The following is a 22,944-nucleotide window of genomic DNA, read 5'->3' as shown; positions in this document are numbered from 1 at the left end:
ATGTGACCTACCAGAAATACTATCACAAATACAGTACATCACAAAGAAAACCTATCACAAGCCCTCTCCTGTGGCCTCATGGGATAGTAAAGTGTCCATTGTTTGCACAATTCAGAATGCACCCCCCATCGTATGCACCCATATAAAAATGGAACTGAATTGATGAGAAAAGCTTTAAAGAAATAATGTTTTTATAATCAAACATTGCCCATATGTAACAAACACAATGCTCCCTTAAGGCTTCATGTTGTCATGCAAAAAAAAGCGATTTCCACAACATTAAAGAGGCAAAACATTCAACACAGTGGGAGAGCTCTGGTGGACGGGACTATGGGGATAAACAGGGGATATACTCTATGAAGCCCACGCCTGGAACAAGTTTGTTTTTGATAATGACACTTCCCAGCTGAAGTTTTCACCTGCTAAACCATCAGAGATAATCAATTAGGCTGGAAACCAAAGAGCCAGATGTCAAACTGACAGAAATATGGGGACCAATGGAAAGCACATAAAAATAAATTACACATTTCCAAACATACAAAATACATACTTGAATAATTAGTATAACATCTTCAGGATGTTATTCACTTGTAGCTAACACAAATGATTACTGATGTCTGACAGACGCACATCCAGTGGTCATCTTTAAAACGGAATGGAACAGAGGATGATGTTGATGGTGCGAATTCCAGTGATCCAGAAGACTAATGATAAGTGGTTATATATGATTTACTGTCAAATGAGAGGCGGAGAGGAAAAAAAACAACAACAGCTGGAATTGCTTATTACATCACTTCAGCTGCTGGTTAAATTTGTATCCAAATGTTAGCAATTTTCAAATGTTGTGAGAGCAAACAAATGTGAATCAACGAACAGACAACAAACAGATGAGGAATGGAAAGACACATATTTGAAAAGACACTGCAGACCTTATAAGTACTGCAAAGGGATCACAGTTGTTTTATGTTTGTTAAGAAAAACTATTTACTGGTCTAAAAACAATCAATACCTACAAGTGGATGTTTGTCTGGACTAGGTTTTATCTAGCCTGGTCTTACCAGACTCTTGTACATTTCATTTGTACAGAGAGTCTGGCCACTCTCCATTGACAAGCGTTAACTTCCTTGAAGGCGGGTACTCTGTTGAAGTTTAAAACTATTGGATCTGCCGCAGAGCCACTCTGGATCTGCCATAACCAATCACTAACGTTTGGTCGTGACGTTTATGTCATGCGCCGATAGCCTCTGTTTCTCACATGGAAATCCGAAATAACTGTGCAGATTGTGCACGCCACCTCAGTGATAAAACCTAAAACATTTTACGCAGGTGGTGGGAGACGGACGACTCCTTCACCACTAACGGAGCGAGCTGGAAAGGCTTTAACTTCTGGATATTCGGCAGCGGTGCCACAACGGAATGAATGGCTTCGCTCGCATCTTTCTCCGCCGCCATTACTGAACTACAACTCAAACTAGCGCACAAAATCAGCATCATCGTTCTCAGCCTCTCCCTCTGTTCACTGATTGGACCGGTTAAAATTTGTTCGGAGAAAACCTAAGAATACACCGCAGTCCCAGACGGAGTACTGAAGGAAAATGAAAATTGAGCGGAAGTACGTAGGAGGGCGGAGCCAGGCTAGGTTTTATCTAGACTAAAACGATCCAACCTGAAATCATCATCAAATCAGTTGAAAACCTGAAATGACCATTCTCAATGATGTCTTTATGTCTAAAAATAGTGTCTTAAAGGCACAGTATATCAATTTCACCATCAGAGGTCAGTTATTCAAAACAATAACAAAGGCCTGGCTTGATGATGACGTGAATGAGCGTGGGATCATGGGAGTTGTCATCTTCACCTCTACAGCCAATGGAAAGCAATCCGACAGGACTTTTGAAATCAAAAATCATGTTCATGGATGAGCTAATGTATTTAAGTTTTAATAACGTTACCGTGGTATGAAGCAGGTCGGAAGAGGAGCGAATGTTAATGAGAGACACCTGCACGACACACTGCTCTCGAGAGCTCAGGAGCTTTTAGCAGTCAGCCAGTTCCCGCCTCCTTCTTCCCTGAACTTGAACTTTGATCACTTTAATTCACATTATTTTATTTCATTCTAATGAAACAGGCGCACATGCTGATTTATTACTCATACAGATCACTTTATTAATTACAATTGTGGGGTAACTTACTTGGTCAAAACAATCATACTAAAATACATTTGAGTGTGTTGAAAGTTTTTATAATGTTACTCTACTTGTAAAGAAACAAGAAATTCAAACAGTAAGAAATTGTTGAGATATATACAGTGCACCCGGAAAGTAGCTACTCACAGCGCTTCACTTTTTCCACATTTTGTTGTTACAGCCTTATTACAAAATAGATTCAATTCATTATTTTCTTCAAAATTCTACAAACAATACCCCATCATGACAACGAGAAAGAAGTTTGTTTGAAATCTTTGCAAATGTATTATATATATGTAAATAAAAAAAATCACATATACATAAGTATTCACAGCCTTTGCCATGACACTCAAAATTGAGCTCAGGTGCATCCTGTTTCCACTGATCATCCTTGAGATGTTTCTACCACTTGTGGTAAATTCAGTTAATTGGACAGGCATACACCTGTCTATATAAGGTCCCACAGTTAACAGTGCAAGTCAGAGCACAAGCCAAGCCATGAAGTCCAAGGAATTGTCTGTAGACCTCCGAGACAGGATTGTTTCGAGGAACAGATCTGGAGAGTACAGAAAAATTTCCGCAGCATTGAAGGTCCCGATGAGCACAGTGGCCTCCGTCATCTGTAAATGGAAGAAGTTTGGAACCACCAGGACTCTCCCTAGAGCTGGCTGCCTGGGGAAAAGGGCCTTAGTCAGGGAGGTGACCAAGATGACAGAGCTCCAGCGTTTCTCTGTGGAGACAGAAGAACCTTCCAGAAGAACAACCATCTCTGCAGCACTCCACCAATCAGGCCTGTTTGGTAGAGTGGCCAGACGGAATCCACTCCTCAGTAAAAGACACATGACAGCCCATCTGGAGTTTACCAAAAAAGCACTTGAAGGATTCTCAGACCATGAGAAACAAAATTATCTGGTCTGATTAAAGAATGATTTAATTATTTGGCCTGAATGGCAAGCGTCATGTCTGGAGGAAACCAGGCACCGCTCATCACCTGGCAAATACCATCCCTACAGTGAAGGTGGTGGCAGCATCATGCTGTGGGGTGGTTTTTCAGCGGCAGAAACTGGGAGACTAGTCAGGATCGAGGGAAAGATTAATGCAGCAATGTACAGAGACATCCTTGATGAAAACCTGCTCCAGAGCGCTCAGGACCTCAGACTGGGGCCAAGGTTCATCTTTCAACAGGACAATGATCCTAAGCACACAGCCAAGAAAGGAGTGGCTACGGGATAACTGTGTGAATGTCCTTGAGTGGCCCAGCCAGAGCCCAGATTTAAACCCGATTGAACATCCTGAAAATGGCTGTGCACCAAAGCTCCCCATCCAACCTGATGGAGCTTGAGTGGTCCTGCAAAGAAGAAAGGGAGAAACTGCCCAAAAATAGGTGTGCCAAGCTTGTCGCATCATACTAAAAAGACTTGAGGCTGTAATGGGTCCCAAAGGTGCTTCAACAAAGTATTGAGCAAAGGCTGTGAATACTTATGTACATGTGATTGTTTTTATTTTTAATCCTTTTGCAAAGATTTCATGTTCATGTTCAGACCCTATGTCATAGGGAGTTAATAAAACTTTACAAACTGTAATCTCTAATTTCCGCTTACTGTTGTACGTGCGTTCACGAGAGACTGGCATTCCAGCATATGACCAACGTCATACGCTGGAACGTCAGTCTCTTGTGAACACGCGTACGACAGTAAGCGGAAATTAGATATTACAGTTTGTAAAGTTGTATAACCCCCCCGGATCCGTATGGATTACTTTTATAATGGATAGATGCACTTTTATGGACTTCAGAACAGATCAGCCATTCACTGCCAATATAAGGCTTGGATTTAACTCCCGATTGTTTTTGTCTGAAAGAAGAATGTCACACATAGGAGGACTTAAAAAAGGGTGAGTAAATCATGGGCTAATTTAAATTTTTGGGTGAACTATCCCTTTAATGTTGTTGCTCCTTAAAATCTGGGCCAACATAATCTATAAAACAAAACTTGTCTATCTAGGCCTACATTCCCTCATCACAAATGTACTGAAATTACTACAGTATAAGGCCTTAACCCTGCACTCAACAAAATGTCTAGAAATTACTCTAGGCTGAACTGCATATCGTACATGTGCAGTTTACCTTCCAAACACATTCGCTCTTAACATCAGTATCACATGAGTCCTAGTTTCTATCTCAAAACACTTTTTATGTTAAAAACTTTCTTCTGTGTCAGCTTATTATGCATGAGATTTAAAGATGACAAACTACTGATATTCAAGATTCAGGGATGCACCTTCAAACGAATTTTTCTTCTTTTTCCTAATTGAAATTATAGATACATATGGAAGCTTGACGGAATTGTGAGATAAAAAGTCGCAATTAACTTCTAAATGTTTTATTCCATGGCGGAAACAAGCTTCCACAGATAAATGCTAAAAGGACAGGAAATAAAATGACATCTGGAAATATTTAATACATCACAACAAAAACTAAATCCAAATGGTGAATTTCAAATATTGTCAGAGCAAATGAATGTGTGTGCAAGCGGAAAGCAAACAGATCAAAAACGGAAAATGTTTCTAAGGGATGTGTGTGGGAGAGATGACAGGAACTCCAACGCTCACTCCAGTCCAAATTGCATTAGTGTTCAACAGTGTATGCGTGTGTGTGTGTGTGTGTGTGTGTGGATATGCATCCCAACTGCAGAACGGCTGTTCACTCACAAAACACACACACCCTAGCATGCTATGCAAAGGAAACTTGGTTTAATCCTTGTCATAAATCAGATCACTGTGCCTTCACATTATAATAACAGTGAAAAATAAGTATCCATATTAATTTAAACATGCACACTCAGAAAATAAAATAGAAAATAGCACCAAGTGCTAAGCACAGGTTGGTTACATGCTTTTTCTGTGCCTTCAGCTGGACAACTTGGCAGCGACCACTTTGGCAACAGCGTGAAGTATAAATGCACATACTTTCATGTAGCTTTCCTCCAAAGTCCCGCCAGTTATTCCCAAACCTTTTACAGCTGACACTCCCAGAGCTCTACAACCCTCTGAGTCATGTCCAATTCTCTAAGAAACTCAGTAAAAAAACCTATCCCTCCCCTGAGTTGAGTGCAAAACAGCAAGTCATTCAATGCCGCAGTAACAGAGAGGGCATGCTGAGTTAGTGAGCAGGGTTGTACTTAGTACTTAAACCCGGCAACAGGTTTAACACTGAGACGAGAGGTAAAAAAAAAAGGCTGTCTTACCTGACTTGCGTTTGGATCCATAATCCCTGTAAAAAAAGCAACAGCAGAGTGACATGGTAAGTCACAGTCAGACAATGTCCTGCAGCAGACAGCTGTCAGACGCACACACACACACACACACACATACACACACACTAGAGATGCAGTGAGAGCAAGACGTGTGCCAGGGCAGGGAGTGAGTCTGTGTTAAGATCGAAGGGGCCAGCTGCTATCGCCACAACATCTGATCATGTGACCCAAACAGAACCATGGCTCTTTCTCTATCCTTTTATCCCCCCCGCCCCTCCTCTCATCCTCCGGCTATGGGATAAAGAGGGCGGATCTCTTAACACGCCCTGATTAATAGATCAGAATGACACACGGCCTGTGTGTGACGCCTATCCATCAGCGTAAAATCAAGTTAAACTGTGACGAGGGATAAGATCTATTTATGGAAAATGAAGCCAGCCAATGTGGAAAACATTCAAATTTAGCAAAAGTGCAGACACTTGTCCTGACAGACGCAGACGAAATGAATTATGAGACAGAAGTACAAATAGAAATACTATATTTTTTATATTTTCTAAAGAAAATGAGTGGCACTCGCAAAATGCACCATAATGTTGAAGTTGGCCTGAGAACTTCACACTAAGTGGTTGCTCTCTGGTTATGTGCCAGTGGTTAAAAGCATCACTAACAACATCTAAAACCATTAAAGTGCATCTTAAATGTGTCATTTCTACACTGTTAAGAATGCAAGGTATGGTAAAATAACTTTAAACTTGATTTAAAATATATTTCCATATACTGTAATTGCTTTAAAGATGAGATCCTTCTAACATTTCAAGAACTATTTCTCGCTCTGCACTCCAAAAATAATCTGCATTATTTGAGATCATGTTCAAGAAGGGATACAAATGTGTGTGTGTGTTCATGTTTTTCTACTTCAACCTCAATGCACACAGACTCAAGGGTACTTGTGTCACCGTGGGGACCAAAATTGAGGTCCCCATGAGGAAACAAGCTTATAAATCATACAGAATGAGTTCTTTTGAAAATGTCAAACTGCAGAAAGTTATCTATGATGGGTGGGTTTAGGGATAGGGCTAGTGTGAGAGGATAGAATATACAGTTTGTACAGTATAAAAAACATTATGTCTATAGAGAGTCCCCACAAAGATAGCGAACCGGACAGTTTATAAAATGGAGGCAACAGTAATATGAAAAAAGATACAAAGGTTTGATTATTAGTTAAAAGTATTATCAGGCAAGGCAGGTTTATTTACATAGCACATTTCAAGCCCAATGGTAATTCAAAGTAATTTACATAGAAATTATTTAATAAATAATCTTATAATATGGGGCCGATGAATGCTTGAATCTGATTGGTTGGCGAAGGTGTGCAATATTTATTACTTTTTTTTTGGGAAATGCATGGTTTAAGTAGGTCCAGGCAGGTCTTGACCGCATTACAGTTCCATATCACTTCGTCAAATTATTTCAGTTATTTCACAATGACACTGAACAAGCAAATAAATCTAGCAAACAATAGGATAAAAACGACAAATTATTTCCATGTTTCCACAAAACTATGTTTTATTATGTATGGAAAGCACATACTCTCTCTCTCTCCCGATCTCTCTGCTCTCCCACTTAAACGCACACACTCGCACTGAAACGTTGTCAGTGTAGCTCTGACAATTGTATTGTAATAAATTAGGGCTTGGAGCATATGGAATTAAGTCAAAATTATTGAGGCATGTGAAACATCACGCATCGCGCTGGGTGAAATACAGACTGAACGAAACGTCAAAACATTCCACAGCTGTATGGCCAGATGATACGCAAACTATGTTTCTCAGCTGGATAAAGCAAACCAACATCTCGCTAGTAAAGTTTTGATTGCAATCATGGTAAAGATAATTGCGGTGACCTACTGACGTCTTCCAGTAATATTGATGTGCAAACAAACGGTTGCACATTGTAGACCAGGGGTCTCAAACTCATTTTACCTGGGGGCCGCTGGAGGTAGACTCTGGGTCAGGCTGGGCCGCATCAAGTATTACACATAAAAAGTGTTTCAAGGATTCCAAAAAAAAGTAGCACAACTGATCCAATCTTCTCAAACTTTAATATTAACAGTTCTTCAACATGAATGTTTCTTCTGAACATGAACTGTTCCTCTGAATTTGAACTAAATATAGCCTATAGAAATTAAAACATGTAATATGAAATAATCAATGATTTTAATTTTATTTTAATTAATAGACTAATTCACAACAAGGCCGTAACCAGGTCAAACAGAACAGTGAGCGATATTCTAGGTCTAATTCTAGTTGGGAAATAATCTTTTTGGGACTATTTGTAAACAATATTTGCATTAATTTGCATCAAATATATTATTAGTCCCGATATTCTTCGCATGAGTGAGTGAATAAATACATAGATCCACAGTGTGCTTACGGATTCCCTAGTGGTCTGGTGGTAAAATTTTTGTCAACCGTGTCAAAGGTTCCGGGTTCTAATCCGATCTCATGTAGTTTTTCTTCATTAAAATCAAAGATGTTCATCAATGATTGTATAACGGACCATGGACACGTTTGCAATTGGTTTTTGTGATTTTACCGGAAAGAATAGTCTCTCTCAGCAACGGCATTAAGCGATAGATTGACGCGCTCGTCTGTGTGAGAAGACTGAGCAGTGTGCACGAGCCAAAAGAGAACGTTAACCCCGCATACTTTGATTTGATTGGCCATCTCAATCATTTTGACATTGACGAGTGCTGTTAGACCACATTCGTTTCAACTGTCTGATCAGCTTCGTTCGTCTGTTCCTGTCAATCACGCGGTGTCAACCAATTATACTGCAGGAGGGAGGGGCGAGCCAACTCTCTCTCTCTCTCACACACACTCACACACACACACACACACACACACACAAAGGAGGCGGCAAACGCGGCAAGCGCTGCACACGCAACGATTCAGCAAAAAGGTGCTTTTCAGAGCAACGCGCCGCGAGTTTGAGACCCCTGTTGTAGACACATTTCAGCACATTCACACACACATTAAGGATTATGTTCTGATTTCTCATGTTGCTGTGTTTAGTAATTCTGAATGAATCCTGTAGAAGGTATATATGCAGTCAGGTCAAGGTGGTTGGTTTTGGGGCGGGGGTTTGCATATCCATGTCATGTGTTCCCATTCGGTATTGCAACTTGACTCGTCTAAAATGACAGATACTACACACTGAATTCTGAAACGTTTTTTTTCTGTAATGTTTTTTAATGGGTGCATTGGTGTGCATAAATGTATGAATTATATGGACTCCTTATATCGTTTGGTATCCTTTTGGAGTCTCCAAGTGTCTTTTTTTGGACAGACACCTACATTTAAATTTAAAAAATCTTGCAGAAAAAAGTTTTGTGAGAATCACACTTCAGTCTGATGCTTAACTTTGCTGCATATAACAAATATTGACTAATTGGATGTGTTAAACAAGATAAATGGTATAATTTCACGGTAAGTGTGTGATTAATCATGATTAAAAATGTTAGTCTATTGACAGCTTTATAATAGATGCATAAGAAAGAATACAAATAGATTACATTTTGAAATACAAAATATAAAATACAGCAATTATTCTGTCTGGTAATATAATTAATCAGCCTAATGAAGGCTGTCTAGTTGGCACATTAATAAAGATTGTGCAGAGACAGGTGGCTCGTCCAATCATAATGAAATAATCAAATTCAATAATGCCAATTATGAAGTTTGGTGCATAATACAAAGCATACTGTTACTGGTAGTGGCTGATTTGACTAGCTGGGTTAGAATAGATTGAGTTTATTACATGACATACATATTATGAAAATATGCCAAACTGTCTCTCTGATCACAGTCATGCACACACACACACACACACAATCATGGCTGGTATTTCCCCAAAAAGCCCTCAAGGACATTTGCTCTAATATCTACATTCACCCCATAGTCCAAAATATGACAAGCTCTCCATCCTCTCATCTGTTTCTGCATCTCTTTCTTTTCATCCTTCTCTCACTCAATCTCCTCCTTTGTGGCTCCCGTGGGAGAATGAATACGCTCTTTTTCAGATCAGCAGTATGAGGTCACTGCAAACCTTCTAAAATGAACTCCTTTGTAGCCGAATAGAGGCAAGACACTGTCCGAAAAGCCCTAAATCAGAGAGATCTGCTATCTGTCTCGCATAAAAGGAAACTGACACAGTTAAGACGGATATAGGACATGACATTTATGAATATGTAGGAAAATTCAGTTTTAAGAGACTAAAGCATGCCAATATAGTATCATACTCAGTCTTAAACTTAGAGGACTACTCTCCAAAAATCAATAAATAATAAATAAAAAATGAAAAATAAGTTATAAATGCTTTGTATTTTATATTAATACAAATATAGTGAATTCTAAGTATATATAATATAACTATATATGTGACCCTGGACCACAAAACCAGTCATAAGAGTCACATTTTTGAAATTGATGTATACATCATCTGAAAGCTGAATAAATAAGCTTGATGTATGGTTTGTTAGGATAGAACAATATTTGGCCGAGATACAACTATTTGAAAATCTGGAAACTGAGGGTGCAAAAAAAATCTAAATATTGGGAAAATCGCCTTTAAAGTTGTCCAAATGAAGTCCTTAGCAATGCATATTACAACTAATAATATTATTTGATATAGTTACGGTAGGAAGTTTGTAAAAATATCTTTATGGAACATGATTTTTACTTTTACCTAATGATTTTTGGCATAAAAGACAAATGTATAATTTTGATCTATACGATGTATTGTTGGCTAGAATTGAGACATGGACTCCACTAGACCCCTGAAGGTGTGCTGTGGTATCTGGCACCTAGATGTTAGCAGCAGATCCTTTAAGTCCTGTTAGTTGGGAGGTGGGGCCTCCATGGATCGGACTTGTTTGTTCAGCACATCCCACAGATGCTCGATTGGATTGAGATCTGGGGAATTTGGAGGCCAAGTCAACGGCCTGCAGTTTTGGAGATGCTCTGACCCAGTCGCCTAGCCATAACAATTTGGCCCTTGTCAAACTCGCTCAAATCCTTACGCTTGCTCATTTTTCCTGCTTCTAGCACATCAACTTTGAGGACAAAATGTTCACTTGCTGCCTAATATATCCCACCCACTAACAGGTGCCGTGATGAAGAGATAATCAGTGTTATTCACGTCACCTGTCATAATGTTATGCCTGATCGGTGTATATATATTAATATTTAAAAAAAATACTTCTCCACTTTTGTTTAATTCAGCATAAACTGCATAATATCCATTCTATAATATCCATGTCTTTGGTGTGCTATATATTGTTTTTTTTTTAAATAATATTACTTTTTAAGGAATTAAAAATCTCCAAATGACTTACATTGACTATTAAAATGATCCTCATTATAAATGTAGCCAACAGCAATGTAGGCATTGTTTTATTTGCATATTGAATATCATCACAACACTGATGCAGCATTTCATTCATTTCATTTCATATAAACAAAAACTGAAGACTTCAGGAAATTAACATCAAGCTTGATTTAAAAGTATAGTTGTTTTGATGTTTTCCATGGCAAAAAAATCTGAAAACAGCCTCTTCAGACCAGTTGTTAACCTCTTGAGGCGTATATCAAAGTAAATACTTCACGTTTATCACTTGAGACCGTTTAGCAGAGAAAGTGTTATTGGAAGTGACAGTTGACAGTTCCCTGGACTGGGCCGTCTGCAGGTAATAATATATGGCATCACTTGGGTCGCCCCAAAAGTTTTAGACAAAAACACTACAGTTCTCAGCTTTATAACTCCCAAAGTCACTATTAAATAAAGGGCAGCGTCTGATGAAATGGTAGATTGTGCTTACTGGGCACTGCTGGGTTCATTCGCTCCACCTGACCATACAAAGAATGGCTTGCTCAGTTATGTGTCTTGGTGATATCTTCATACAGTCATCTCTGCAATTTGGATGTGGTATATTTAAATAACAGTTCTGTGTTTGTCAAACTAATGGTGACCACCAGCACAGACACCAGTGAAGTGTGTGAAATATGCAATGACTTTCAGGGAGGTCGGCTTTCTTAATATTTCGTGTTTAAACATATGTTAAAGGTCCATGTTGGTGTGCAATCATGCAATCGAGCCCCAGCAACAATGTCTGATAATGTTCTTAAAAATAAAGTTTCTGTATTGGCATCTATGCTACCTAAAATGTTAAAGGTTCTTCATCGTGATGCCATAGAAGAGCCATTTTGGGTTCTACAAAGAACCTTTCAGTGAGCAGTTATTAAAAGAACCATTTTAAAAAACTGAAGAACCTTTTTTCACTATAACCTTTTGTGGAATGGAAAGGTTTGTTGATGTTAAAGGTTCTTCATGGAACCATCAATGCCAAAAAAGAACTGTTATTTATTTTTAAGAATAGCCTTAAATATTGTACTTTCCATTGTACAAAAGGTTCTTAAGTGGGAAAAACAAGGTTCTTCAGATGATTAAAATGTTTCTTTTAAGAACGGTTCACTGAAAAGTTTTTGGGGAACCCAACATGGTTCTTCTATAGCATTGCTGCAACAACAAAAAAAAAAAACATTGGAAACTTAATTAAAAAAGTAATAAAAAAACTTTTCCCAAGCATTTGCTTTCATACCTTGGGGGTTTCGGCCATAAACAGGTCGGCAAATACACAATCACATACATTCACAGGGTAAAGTTACTCCTTGAGTTACAAAGAAAAGAACGTCTATGAAGAAGTGCTAGGCATCGACTTCATGCTGTGATGTTTAATGACTGTCAGAGAAGTGTGCTGGCTCCAAAGTTCTACCAGGCTCTGAGTGAACAATTAACCACAATACTTTTAAGACATTACAGTATAAAGAAAGGGAAATTTACAGAGTAAATGGAATAAAACCAGAACACTGATGATAAAAATGAACAAGACAAATAGAAGAGAAACACTGTGCCAGTACTGGGCTTGGAGAAGTGCATAAGAACTCATTAGAATATCAGACTAAAGTACAGGAATTTAAAAATAAAGTTCGGTAAAACACATATGGAAGTAGTACAAGAGTTGAGAGACAGGTACACTACTGTTGCTATATGGTTGCTAGGGCATTGCTAGATTGTTACTATGGTGTTCCGGATGGTTTTTGTCATGCATTATGTTTGTTAAGTTGAAATAACTCTTTTCTATGACATCTCCCTCACTGCATTTACAGGAGTGCTGGTGATTAAAGGTGGGGATTCGATCGAGGAAAAACTCTGAAAGACAAAGAAAGCAGCAGCGAGGTGTGTTTTCTGTCCTGAGCATCTGAAAGACATTAGAAGGGCTGAGGGGAGGACAGTCTCATGAGGTGAGATCGGGATGGGAGGAGGACAGGAGGTGTGGAAAGGAAGTTAAATGGGCGGTCCTGCTAACCATTCTTACAGGACTAAAGAAAGGAGACGTTAAACACCAAGGATGGAAGGAAGGAAGGAAAAGAGAAAAAAAGAAGGAAGGAAGGAAAAGATAGCTAGTGTGCTTTAGGTGGTTAACATGTTGATATACAGTTGCTAGGGTGTTGCTATGTGATCAGTAAGGTATTCTGAGTGTTTTTAGTGTATTGTGTATTGTTATGTGTTTTATGTTTTTAATGTTATGGATAGTAGGATTGTATAATGTTATATGGTTGCTTTAGGACATTACTCTTTGGTTGCCAGGGTGTTTCTATGCACCTTCTAAAATGTTGTGAGCGGTTTTAGCATGTTGCTATGCAGTTGCTAGGGTTTCTATGTGGTTGCTAAGGTGTATTTTTTTAGAATGTTGCTGTATGGTTGCTAGGTTGTTACTAGTTTTTGGTGGTTTTTACCATGTTTATGGTTGCTAGGATAAAATAAAAATGTTCTATTTTAATGTAAAATGTAATGTAAAGCTGTGATGCTACTTCAGTCTTCAGTGTCACATGATCCTTCAGAAATCATTAATATGCGGATCAGTCTGCCTTATTTACGGTCACTTTTGATCAATTTAATGCATCCTTTCTGGAAAAAAAAGTATTACTTTCTTCATTCTTGAACCCAAACTTTTGGACAGTAGTGTATGTTGCTGTGCAGTTGCTAGGGTGTTGCTAAGGTTTTTGACTCATTGTTATGCCATTGATATGTGGCTGATAGGTGGTTAAGGGCCCAAAAAAACCCAACCCTGAGTTACTATGATATTCTCGTTCTTTGTTAAAGCTTGGGTCCCTCCTTTAATACAAGTGTCAAAACAAAGGAACATACACAAACCAACAGAAGAGCAAAAAAAATACCAAGAAATGCCAAGCAGTGTTTCATAACTAGAGCCTGTGGCTGCTCCCTCTGGTTTCTGTTATTGTTCTGTTTCTGTGTCCGTGTGGATGGGAAACTAGACCTTTGTAGCGACAAACAGATCCAACACTTACAGAAACAAAACCTCCATGATGCATGTTTACACAAGAGCACAGGAGCAAAAACCAGAGATCCTCCCTCACACTCCAGATCTCCAGAAATGGACCTTCACACTGTTTGCTTCTGAACTTCCTCCAAGGTTAAATGATGTTTAGATCTGATGATTGGAGAAGCCTTGAAAGGTGTCTGAAATCTGCTGTCGTGAAACCATTCTGCATTTGTTTGGCAGATGGAAAAACATTGAGGGAACAGTGTTTGCTCCACAACGTCCGCCTGGTCCAAACTGACTCATGTTTGTTGGCCGTTGCGCGACCGTGCCGAGCTAACGGTTCCTAACAGTAAACCCATCCGGTTTGAGGAATTAGGCTGAAAGATGACTCAACAGAGCACGGTATTTTTTCCATGGCTCAGGGGCTGTAACGGTTTTGGGACCATTCCGCCATGTGTTTTATGTTGTTCTGCCATTTTCTGCCAGTTTCGACATTGACTTCCATCGTATCCATTATGGGAAATGGACCAACATTCTTCAACAATATATTCTTTTATATTCCACGGAAGAAAGAAAGTCATACAGGTGGGGAACAACATGTGGGTGAGTACCGGTAAATGAGAGAATTGGTGAACTATCCCTTTAAGGGCTAGTGCCTGTTCTTGTGGTGCCATTAGCCAATCAGCAATTGTCATGATGAAAAATTTGTTCTCTCGTCTAAAAGGACCTCAACAGACGCGCCACATGAAACAGGCCTTTAACTTTGAACTAAATCCCAATTATTTTTGGCTATCCTCTGTACTTACTCTGTCTTTTCTCTGTGTGTTTCATTGTCTGTCTCTTTCCTTGACTGATCATCTTATCAGGCCCTTAAGCAACACCACTTTAGATAATGAACTAGTTTTATCCTGCATTAACCCCCTGAAGAGCCACACAATAATCAGTCACTGTGACCAGTGACCACCTGGGTCTGCACCTAAACCAACCAATGACAGACTGAATGAGTCTTTCATTTCATACGAAACCCCTTAAAGGGATAGTTAATTCAAAAAATGGTTAGTTCCAGTCCTTGATTCTAATTGGTCAATAGCTGTGTTTTATTCATGATAAAACACGGCTATGACCGCTTCACCCAGCGGTTCTGTGTATCACTGCACAACACCCTTAGCAACCACTCTTAGCAACGTAAACATAGGTTTGTTCTCATTGGTTATGTTCATTGAAGCTTGTATTATTATGTGAGAGAGAGATTAAGTGACCAGTTGAATGAATTACCTGCATTCCGATTTAGCATATTCCTTAAGGTTAGTCCTATGTTCAGTGAAGGTCCGCTTCGATATCTTGTCAAGGGGTTTTCCAGAGTCCTGACAGTGCTCATTTGTCTGTTGCCTTGTTCCCGTATTTAAGTCCTTTCAATATAAAAGTCTTTGCTGTTGAGTGGCTCACTCATAACGTCTTTGCCGCCATCTAATGGCGTAATAATGTAGCTTCTGTTGCTGTCATATAGATCAGTAGTTGCTGTTCACGGTCAGGGACTATTTTTCCTGGCGGAAGGAAGGCTTTTCGTGATTTTACTTTAAGTTGCATTGATACATATATTTTGGCTTTGATATTTGTATTGTGTGGCAACTGTTTTATAAAAGCAATACGCCCTGTGAAGCCGTGGTTTACAGTAAATTTATAACAGCTCCACGTCATGCCTAACAACGCCCCTCAGCTGTTATAAATTCACTGTAAACCACGGCTTCTTGGGGCTTATTGCTTTATTTGATCATTATTTACTCGCCCTCAAGTTTTTCCAAACCTTTCTTCTGTTGAACACAAAAAAAGATATTTTGAAGAATGTTGATAATCAAACAGTTACTGGTCCCCATTGACTTCCACAGTAGTTTAAAACTAATATGAAAGTCGAAGGGGACCAAAAAATGTGTATTACCCACATTTTTCAAAATATCTTCTTTTGTGTTCAGCAGAAGAAAGAACTTCATACAGGTTTGGATCAACTTGAGAGTGAGTAAATGACGGAATTTAAATTTTGGGGGTGAACTATCCCTTTAAAGCTTTGATGATGACATGCCCACACCTTTCTATGGATTCTGCGATTGAGACAGGCCTTAAAATGTCTGACTTCCTGATTAGTGGCAATGAACTATCACTCTAAAAAAAAAGGCTCGTAATCATAGGGGAACCTTTTTTAGTGCTATATAGCACCAATTTTGGTGCTTCAGTGGTTCTTCAGCGGTTCTTCAGAGGTGCTATATAGCACCTTAGTCAAAGAACCGGTGAAGAACCTCTGAAGAACCGCTGAAGAACCTCTGAAGAACCGCTGAAGAACCACTGAAGCACCAAAATTGGTGCTATATAGCACTAAAAAAGGTTCCCCTATGATTACGAGCCAAGAACCATTTTGGTGCAATATAGAACCTTTTTTTTTTTAGAGTGTAGGGAGCTGATTGAGACACACCCTATATGTCTTTTGTATATTAAATTAACACTTTAAATTTCGGTACAGTACATTACAAACCACATACAATTTACATATAACCTGTTCAAGAGTTTTTATTTTTTAGGAAATTAATATCTGATTCAGTAAGGATGCATTAAATTGAACAAACACTGTTCTTTTGAACTTTATATTCATCAAAGAATCCTGTTTCGTACAACTGTTCATCATTGAATAACTATTTGGACAATTCGTAGTTTGTCAAATTAGTGAAAATTATAAAAAAAATAAACAATGATTTAAATTGAAAATATGGAAATAAACCAAAACTAATAGATTATGAAGGATTTCCACCTGTGCTTCTAGACAATGAAATGTTGAGTGTGTTTATTTCCAGCACTGTGATCAGATGTAACTTGTTTCTCTAAGGGGTTTAAGTCAGATCTACACCCCACCCCCCGCCCCATTTAATTACGCAGAAAGACTATAGGATAACCAGGTCAAGATTTACAGCACTCCATATGGGAATACACAGTCTACCAGCAACCATCCATCATACCAGCTAATAAAAAATGTCCCCCTGTACACAGCCGGCAAACAGAGAGCGACAGTGAGAGGGACTGCTCAACATCAGATGCTCTAAAATAGCAAATGTGTGTTTGTGGTGGAAACGCTCTGATCCTTGCCATCTGTCTCAGATCTGATGTAAATGTAAGGCTTGAAATAATGGACAGACTGGGAGATACTGGAGGGATTTTGAATGGTAATGGTAATTTTGCTATTTATTTTTATTTTTTTCGTCTTTAAAATCATTTATGACAGATCTTTTGTGCAATTATGTAATACAGTAGGTTCCATGACAACTCAATTCTGATTGTATCGGATAGCAGCTTTTGTGTGACACTCTATTTTAAACGTAATGGTAAAACACACTCCAGTGTGCTCTGAACGCATCCTGCAGTGTTCAAAGATCTCTTGGGATTGCAGTCGCTTGTCTATGAGCTCTGGATATGTAAAGAATTCTGAGTGGGAAAAAAATGTGTCTGACAGGAAAAGCAACCAGCCAGAGTGTATTTAAATAGTGTGTGTGTGTGTGTGCGTGCGTGCGTGCGTGCGTGTGTGTGTGTGTGTGTGTGTGTGTGTGTGTGTGTGACAGAGAATCTAACACACAGCAGAAGACTGTCCGTTTGGTCTATAAACTAAGCTACTAATGCATGTGTAGCTTCCATTTTCGGCATGCAGTGTCCAAAATTAACACTCAACAAATCTCAATATGCCAATGGCCACTGGCATTATTGAATAAATAAGACAGAATTACTGGTCCCTAAAAATCCAACGAAAAAAGTTAAAACAATAGATAAGAACAATAGGCTGACCCCTGCAGATGTTTTCAGAGTGACAGTGACCTCTAGTGGTCATTGACAGTTAAACATAGTTCTAATAATTTAATTTATACTGCATTTCTGGTCAACTAAAATGTCCAGAATATAATTACATGACATTTGTTTTGTGTACAGAAATAATCTAATTGAAATATATATATATATATATATAATTATTAAAACAAAATTGGAAGCAAATTATTTTACAAAAGATTTAAATGGAACTGTTCAAAATTCAAAGAAAATTTGATTATTAAACTGTGTGGTTATTAAATGTTAGTGTAACATAAAAAAGTTTCTAAGGGTCAGATACAGTCAGATTAAGACTAGTCCAGTCAATAAATATGACATTTGTGAATACAGAAATAATCTGATTTAAAGATTCAAATCAGAAAAAAGTGTAATCGTTTTTCTTATACAAAAAAAAAAAATGTATATATAAAAGTGATCCATAATCCAGCAAATAAGGACATTGGGGTTTAGTTTAGGCTGCAATTTGTATGTCTTCCAGCAGATGGCTCTAACAGCGTCCCTCCACAAGATATCGACATATCCTCCTGGGACCCAGGAATAGACTTTTGTCCACTGTAGTGGACATTATATTTTAGTGAATTTCTGGACATCATACATGTCACAGTCTGGATGTCCTGTAAAGAGCACATTCGGGGCTTTGCAGAGACACCAAATGCTTGGAGGTTTCACCAGGACAACAACAACTTGGTCTTTAAAAACGGCTGACATTGTTTAGCACTCTTATGGAAATATGATACTATTTTGTAATTATAAATTAAATCTGATTAATTTTCAAATTGTTTGTTATAAATCAACATCTCAGGAAAATGTTATGGGGTTTCTAATCAAAATATGACTTTCTGTTACAGAACAGGACATTGATTTCCTACATGTTCACTGTAGTGGACGCCAGGACTTAAATCATGATTATCAGGCATTTTGGAGACACAATAAGTGAATAGGGAAAGAAATTACATATCAATATTCCTATAAAATATTAGATATTATTATGAAAATGTTGCCAATTATTACTCCCATTATTACACTTCTATTTTCATTACATGTTGCACCAAGAACACATTAATATGCTAATGAGATGCAGTGTATAGATACATTGTATTGAAAGGGAAAATTTAAGTATGGCCATTTTACCCGCATATTGCATAAAGTAAAATGGTATATCAATGCCTATATATGTAGATGAGCTGTTATCTAATGCAACATTATTTACTGCACTCCTGATACACAAACAGTTTAAGTTTAAAACTATCTGGAACACAAAATGTCTGACTCCCAGAATTCATAATCCAATGTAGTGCAGCGGGAACTATAAATCAGTTGTGGCTTATTCCGAGTTTTCAAAGAACATCTTTGTCTATCTTCGTCAGATGCATGGAGTTCTTTCCCTCCAGCTGTGTTAACGGAGGGGTTTCTTTGTCAACAGTGCCCTACATTGTCCCTGAGAACAGCCATACAGCACATACCTGCTACAAGTCTTAATGGCACAAACTGTGGTGGCTAGAAAACAAACACACTGAACAAAACAAAGGGCAGGCAATGTGCATGCTGGAAGGGAGATGATATCGTGATTGCCAGTTTCATGTTTTGGAATCATACCAGTGTGAATTAGGGGCGTCAATTGTGTATGGCTGCATGGAAAGTGCTAAAGAATTCATTACAAATAACAAAATGAGTTGAGTATAGCTACAGTAGGCCTACATTAACTCATAAATGCAACATTCTGACTGTCTGAGAACCGCCGCACGACAGAGATATTCACCTGAGAGAGAAAAAAGTACACAAATAGTATTCTGAGGGTTATACTGTAGGTCTTGTGTTTCGCCTCGTGTTTTATAAACATTGATTATAACTGATGTTTCAAAATGCACCGGCGCAAACTGCTGCACCCTCGCATGAATGTACGGAGGACTGCAACAGGCCAAGGTCAAGATTTCCATTTAAAAATAAAGTACATTGTCGCCAAACCCTGCAATATGTCTTCAGAATACTTGGAATATACGGCACGAGTTGCAGGGGATTGCTTTATGACACGTTTGCATCCTCTTTAAAAAAATAAAATAAAATAAAAATTGATGGAAATCACCATTCTATGCCATTAAAGTGATATCTGAGAAATGCTGTGGATCGGACTGAGCAGCACAACACACTTGTAGCCAATCAGCAGTAGGGGGCGTGTCCACTCGTGATGGGGGAGGAGAGAGAGTGAGCAAGAGGGAGATTCGAAGAAAGACTGAAGAAAGAGAGATGGCTGAGAGACATTACAAAAGAGAAAATGGCAAAAGTATATAACTAGAAAAAGAAGGGATATGAGCTGTAGGATCCATGTTAATATTAGAAAAGCTTTCCAGCGCTAGAGTGACCTTAGCAAGAAGGCCTGAAAACAGATGCCGAGGTTGCGGTGTTACGTGATTAGCATTGGTTTTGCTATGTTTCAAAGAGCCAAGATATGCTGCTATTCTAATTGGGGCTTTCGCACCAGAGGAACCTTTTCATAGTTCCTAGAACTAAAGGCGGAAGTACTCGCTTTTTGGCATGTTCGCACCACAGGTTTTATTTTAGTGCTAGGAACACTTTTTGGGGGGACTAAATGAGCTGCTACTTCAGAGTAGGGTCTAACCCAGCACAAAAGAAACTGACTTAAGTGTACGTAGATTGGCCGAACGCACGCAAAACAACAGCACCTGCCATTTTTTTAAATCTGTATACACACAGATTATAGCCTATATATTTACACCACAAACTGACTTTGTGAACATGGAATACATTGATAGATGGACCTCTCAACCTTTATGCTAAGAAAATAAATCCAACGCAACTTTGAGGGGACCAAGCGAAACATGATTATTTATTTTTGCTCAGCTAGCGACGTCAACCACATGGCAAATGCTAATACTTTTCCAAACACTGTCTACTTGGACTGTTAAACAAACCAATGCTGCGTTCCAGGCAGGTTTTTGAGCCAGTAAATTACGACTTCAAACCACGACTCATGACTTTGTAGCGTTCAAGGCAAAGTCACGCCAAACCGCCTGAGCGCAAGGAATTGTGGTAACTAGATGTAAACAAATCATGGCAGACCGTATGGGGCTTACGCTCATTTACAATCATTTCTATCGCCAAAGGTGCTTACTCCTTGCTTATTTGAGGGAAACGAAGGAGAAAAATGGCGCATAAGACGAGAAGGTGTTATACCTTTTATTTTACGTTATTGGTGTACGACTTTCAAAAACACTGCATCCGTAGGGGCTGCCATTGTTGTTTCGCGGGCTATGTGATGTCAGAGCTCGTAGCTGGGAGTACATCGATCTAGTGCGAGTTCATGGGTGGGAAGTCTCGGGTTTGACTGCCGTTCCAGTGCACTTCCACAGGTAGAAGGTTGGAAAAACAAGGGTTACGGGTTGCCTGGAACGCAGCATAAGACGGAGAATGTGAGAGCTGTGTGCTCAGGCGTTCTCAGCGCTGTCAAAATAAAGGTCTACCGCACCATCAAAATAAAAGTCACAACAACAAGGGCGGTGTGAATGCAACCAGGAAAACGGCCCTAGGGGAACTTTTAGTTCTCGGGAAACCAGGCTAGTTCCTAGAACTACCCGGTGCGAAAGCCCCTATAGTTAGCTATAGCAAAACAGGACAGTTTTGAGTGTCATTATTTGTCTGGAGCTAACAACCAACTCTTGATTGTATTCTTGTGTACAGCATGTTGATTTTTCGATCGTCATCTTCACTTTATTTTCCGTGAAGCATTATTTTGCTTCACTTCAGCTATGAATAAGAGACTTCCACTCACAGTAAAAAAAAAAAATCAGGTCTCCAATTCACCCTTTGCAGCAAATTTGATTGACAGGTCTGACCAATCACATCGCCGAATTTGCCATTTTGTCTGACAAAGCAGTCAGGAGAGTTAGTAGATTAACGTTTGTGGACTTGAACTTGGAAAAACGGTGTGTACTGATGTCTTTCCGCGGTTGAAACAACATTTCTTTTAGTGTTCATTCATGTTTATTTCGCGCTTTATTTCAATGAACTAGAAAGAAGAGATAATCGGTTCACGAACAGCTTTAACTGAGGCGCTACAGCGACCACGACACATTAAAGAGCCACAAAACAGTATTTATTTCAAAGTTAAGACTTTGTTTCATATCAAAAGTAACTTGCTCTGTCCTGTCTGTCGGCGTGTTGTCAGTGTCCTGTGAGAACGTGTATAGTGTGAGAGCGCCATGGCTTGTCGGACATAGCAACAGTAACTAAAGGGGGCGGGTCTTTACAAACGGTCAATTGAAAGTTTTCTAGTGACTGATCACATCGAAATTTTTTAGTTGGCCAAATTGAATTTCTGTGAATTAACATCAATTCACAGAAATTCAATTTGGCCAACTGAAAAATTTAGATGTGATCAGTCACTAGAAAACTTTCAATTGGAGCCCTGAATTTTTTTTACAGTGCTCTTGCATTGCGTGTTCGTGCATTTTTGGGGCGGAGCAATGAAGGGAGGGATGTGTTTGTTTGGGTTGATTTCAAATATCAACAGTGTTTCTCAGAAATCACTTACTGCACCTTTAAATGGACAAGCACAAACAAGACTTTTAAAAAAATATATTTTTAAGTGTTCTGAAAAAAGAAGGTAATATGGCCTTAAAACAACATCTCGGTGAGTAAATTACTGAATTTAATTTTCCAAGAGAAAGGAGAGGTAAATAAACACCAAGCGTTTGCTCATGATTGTGATGTATGGCAGTGTTTTTACAGCCTTTAAACCATCTGCTCAGATGTTGATTATTAAATAATTATTACTTCAGTTCACCAATTTATGAGATCTTCATTTTACCTTAGCTTAGCAATTTCTTGCTTTGTTGTGGAATCATAAGGTAACTGACTATTTTGTAAATTTTTAATTCATTCATATATCAGCAAAAAGCTGTGGTGATTTTTTTAATTGGCTGATGCTGTTGGTTAATGTTTAATTGCTTTGTTCTTGCTAATGTTTTGTCTTTCTCTTTTCTGTTGTTCTACACCTAATTATTGATATCGTCATGTGATATTTTTAGATTGGATGACGCCATCTGAACCTGCTATACCTAGACTTTTAGTGAATTGACGGCATGGTGTGAATATTGGGAAATCTGATCATAGATCTGTATTTGCTGAAATTGGCCAAGCTCTCAAGATCAAGAGTGCTCGCACATGTCTGTGTTTTCCTCAGGGGAATTTATTTCCCGGTGGAAATCTTCGGTGCATCAATAAT

At 38.7% G+C, this 22,944-nt stretch overlaps 1 protein-coding gene across 5 annotated transcripts in view; it reads right to left on the bottom strand.

Moving 5' to 3' along the window:
• sh3pxd2aa (SH3 and PX domains 2Aa) overlaps positions 1-22,944 on the bottom strand; it is a 147,337-nt gene that overhangs the window by 54,107 nt on the left and 70,286 nt on the right. For all 5 annotated transcript variants that reach the window (XM_079812994.1, XM_079812995.1, XM_079812996.1 and 2 more), the window contains exon 6: positions 5,432-5,457. In XM_079812994.1, coding sequence (XP_079669120.1) covers positions 5,432-5,457 — 26 coding nt within the window. The remainder of the gene's footprint in view (positions 1-5,431; positions 5,458-22,944) is intronic.

The sequence above is a fragment of the Gobio gobio genome (genome assembly GCF_949357685.1).
Source record: "Gobio gobio genome assembly, chromosome: 3".
NCBI classification, from domain to species: domain Eukaryota; kingdom Metazoa; phylum Chordata; class Actinopteri; order Cypriniformes; family Gobionidae; genus Gobio; species Gobio gobio.
The sequence above is the reverse complement of the archived record's forward strand: the minus strand, read 5'-3'. Positions and strand labels throughout refer to the sequence as shown.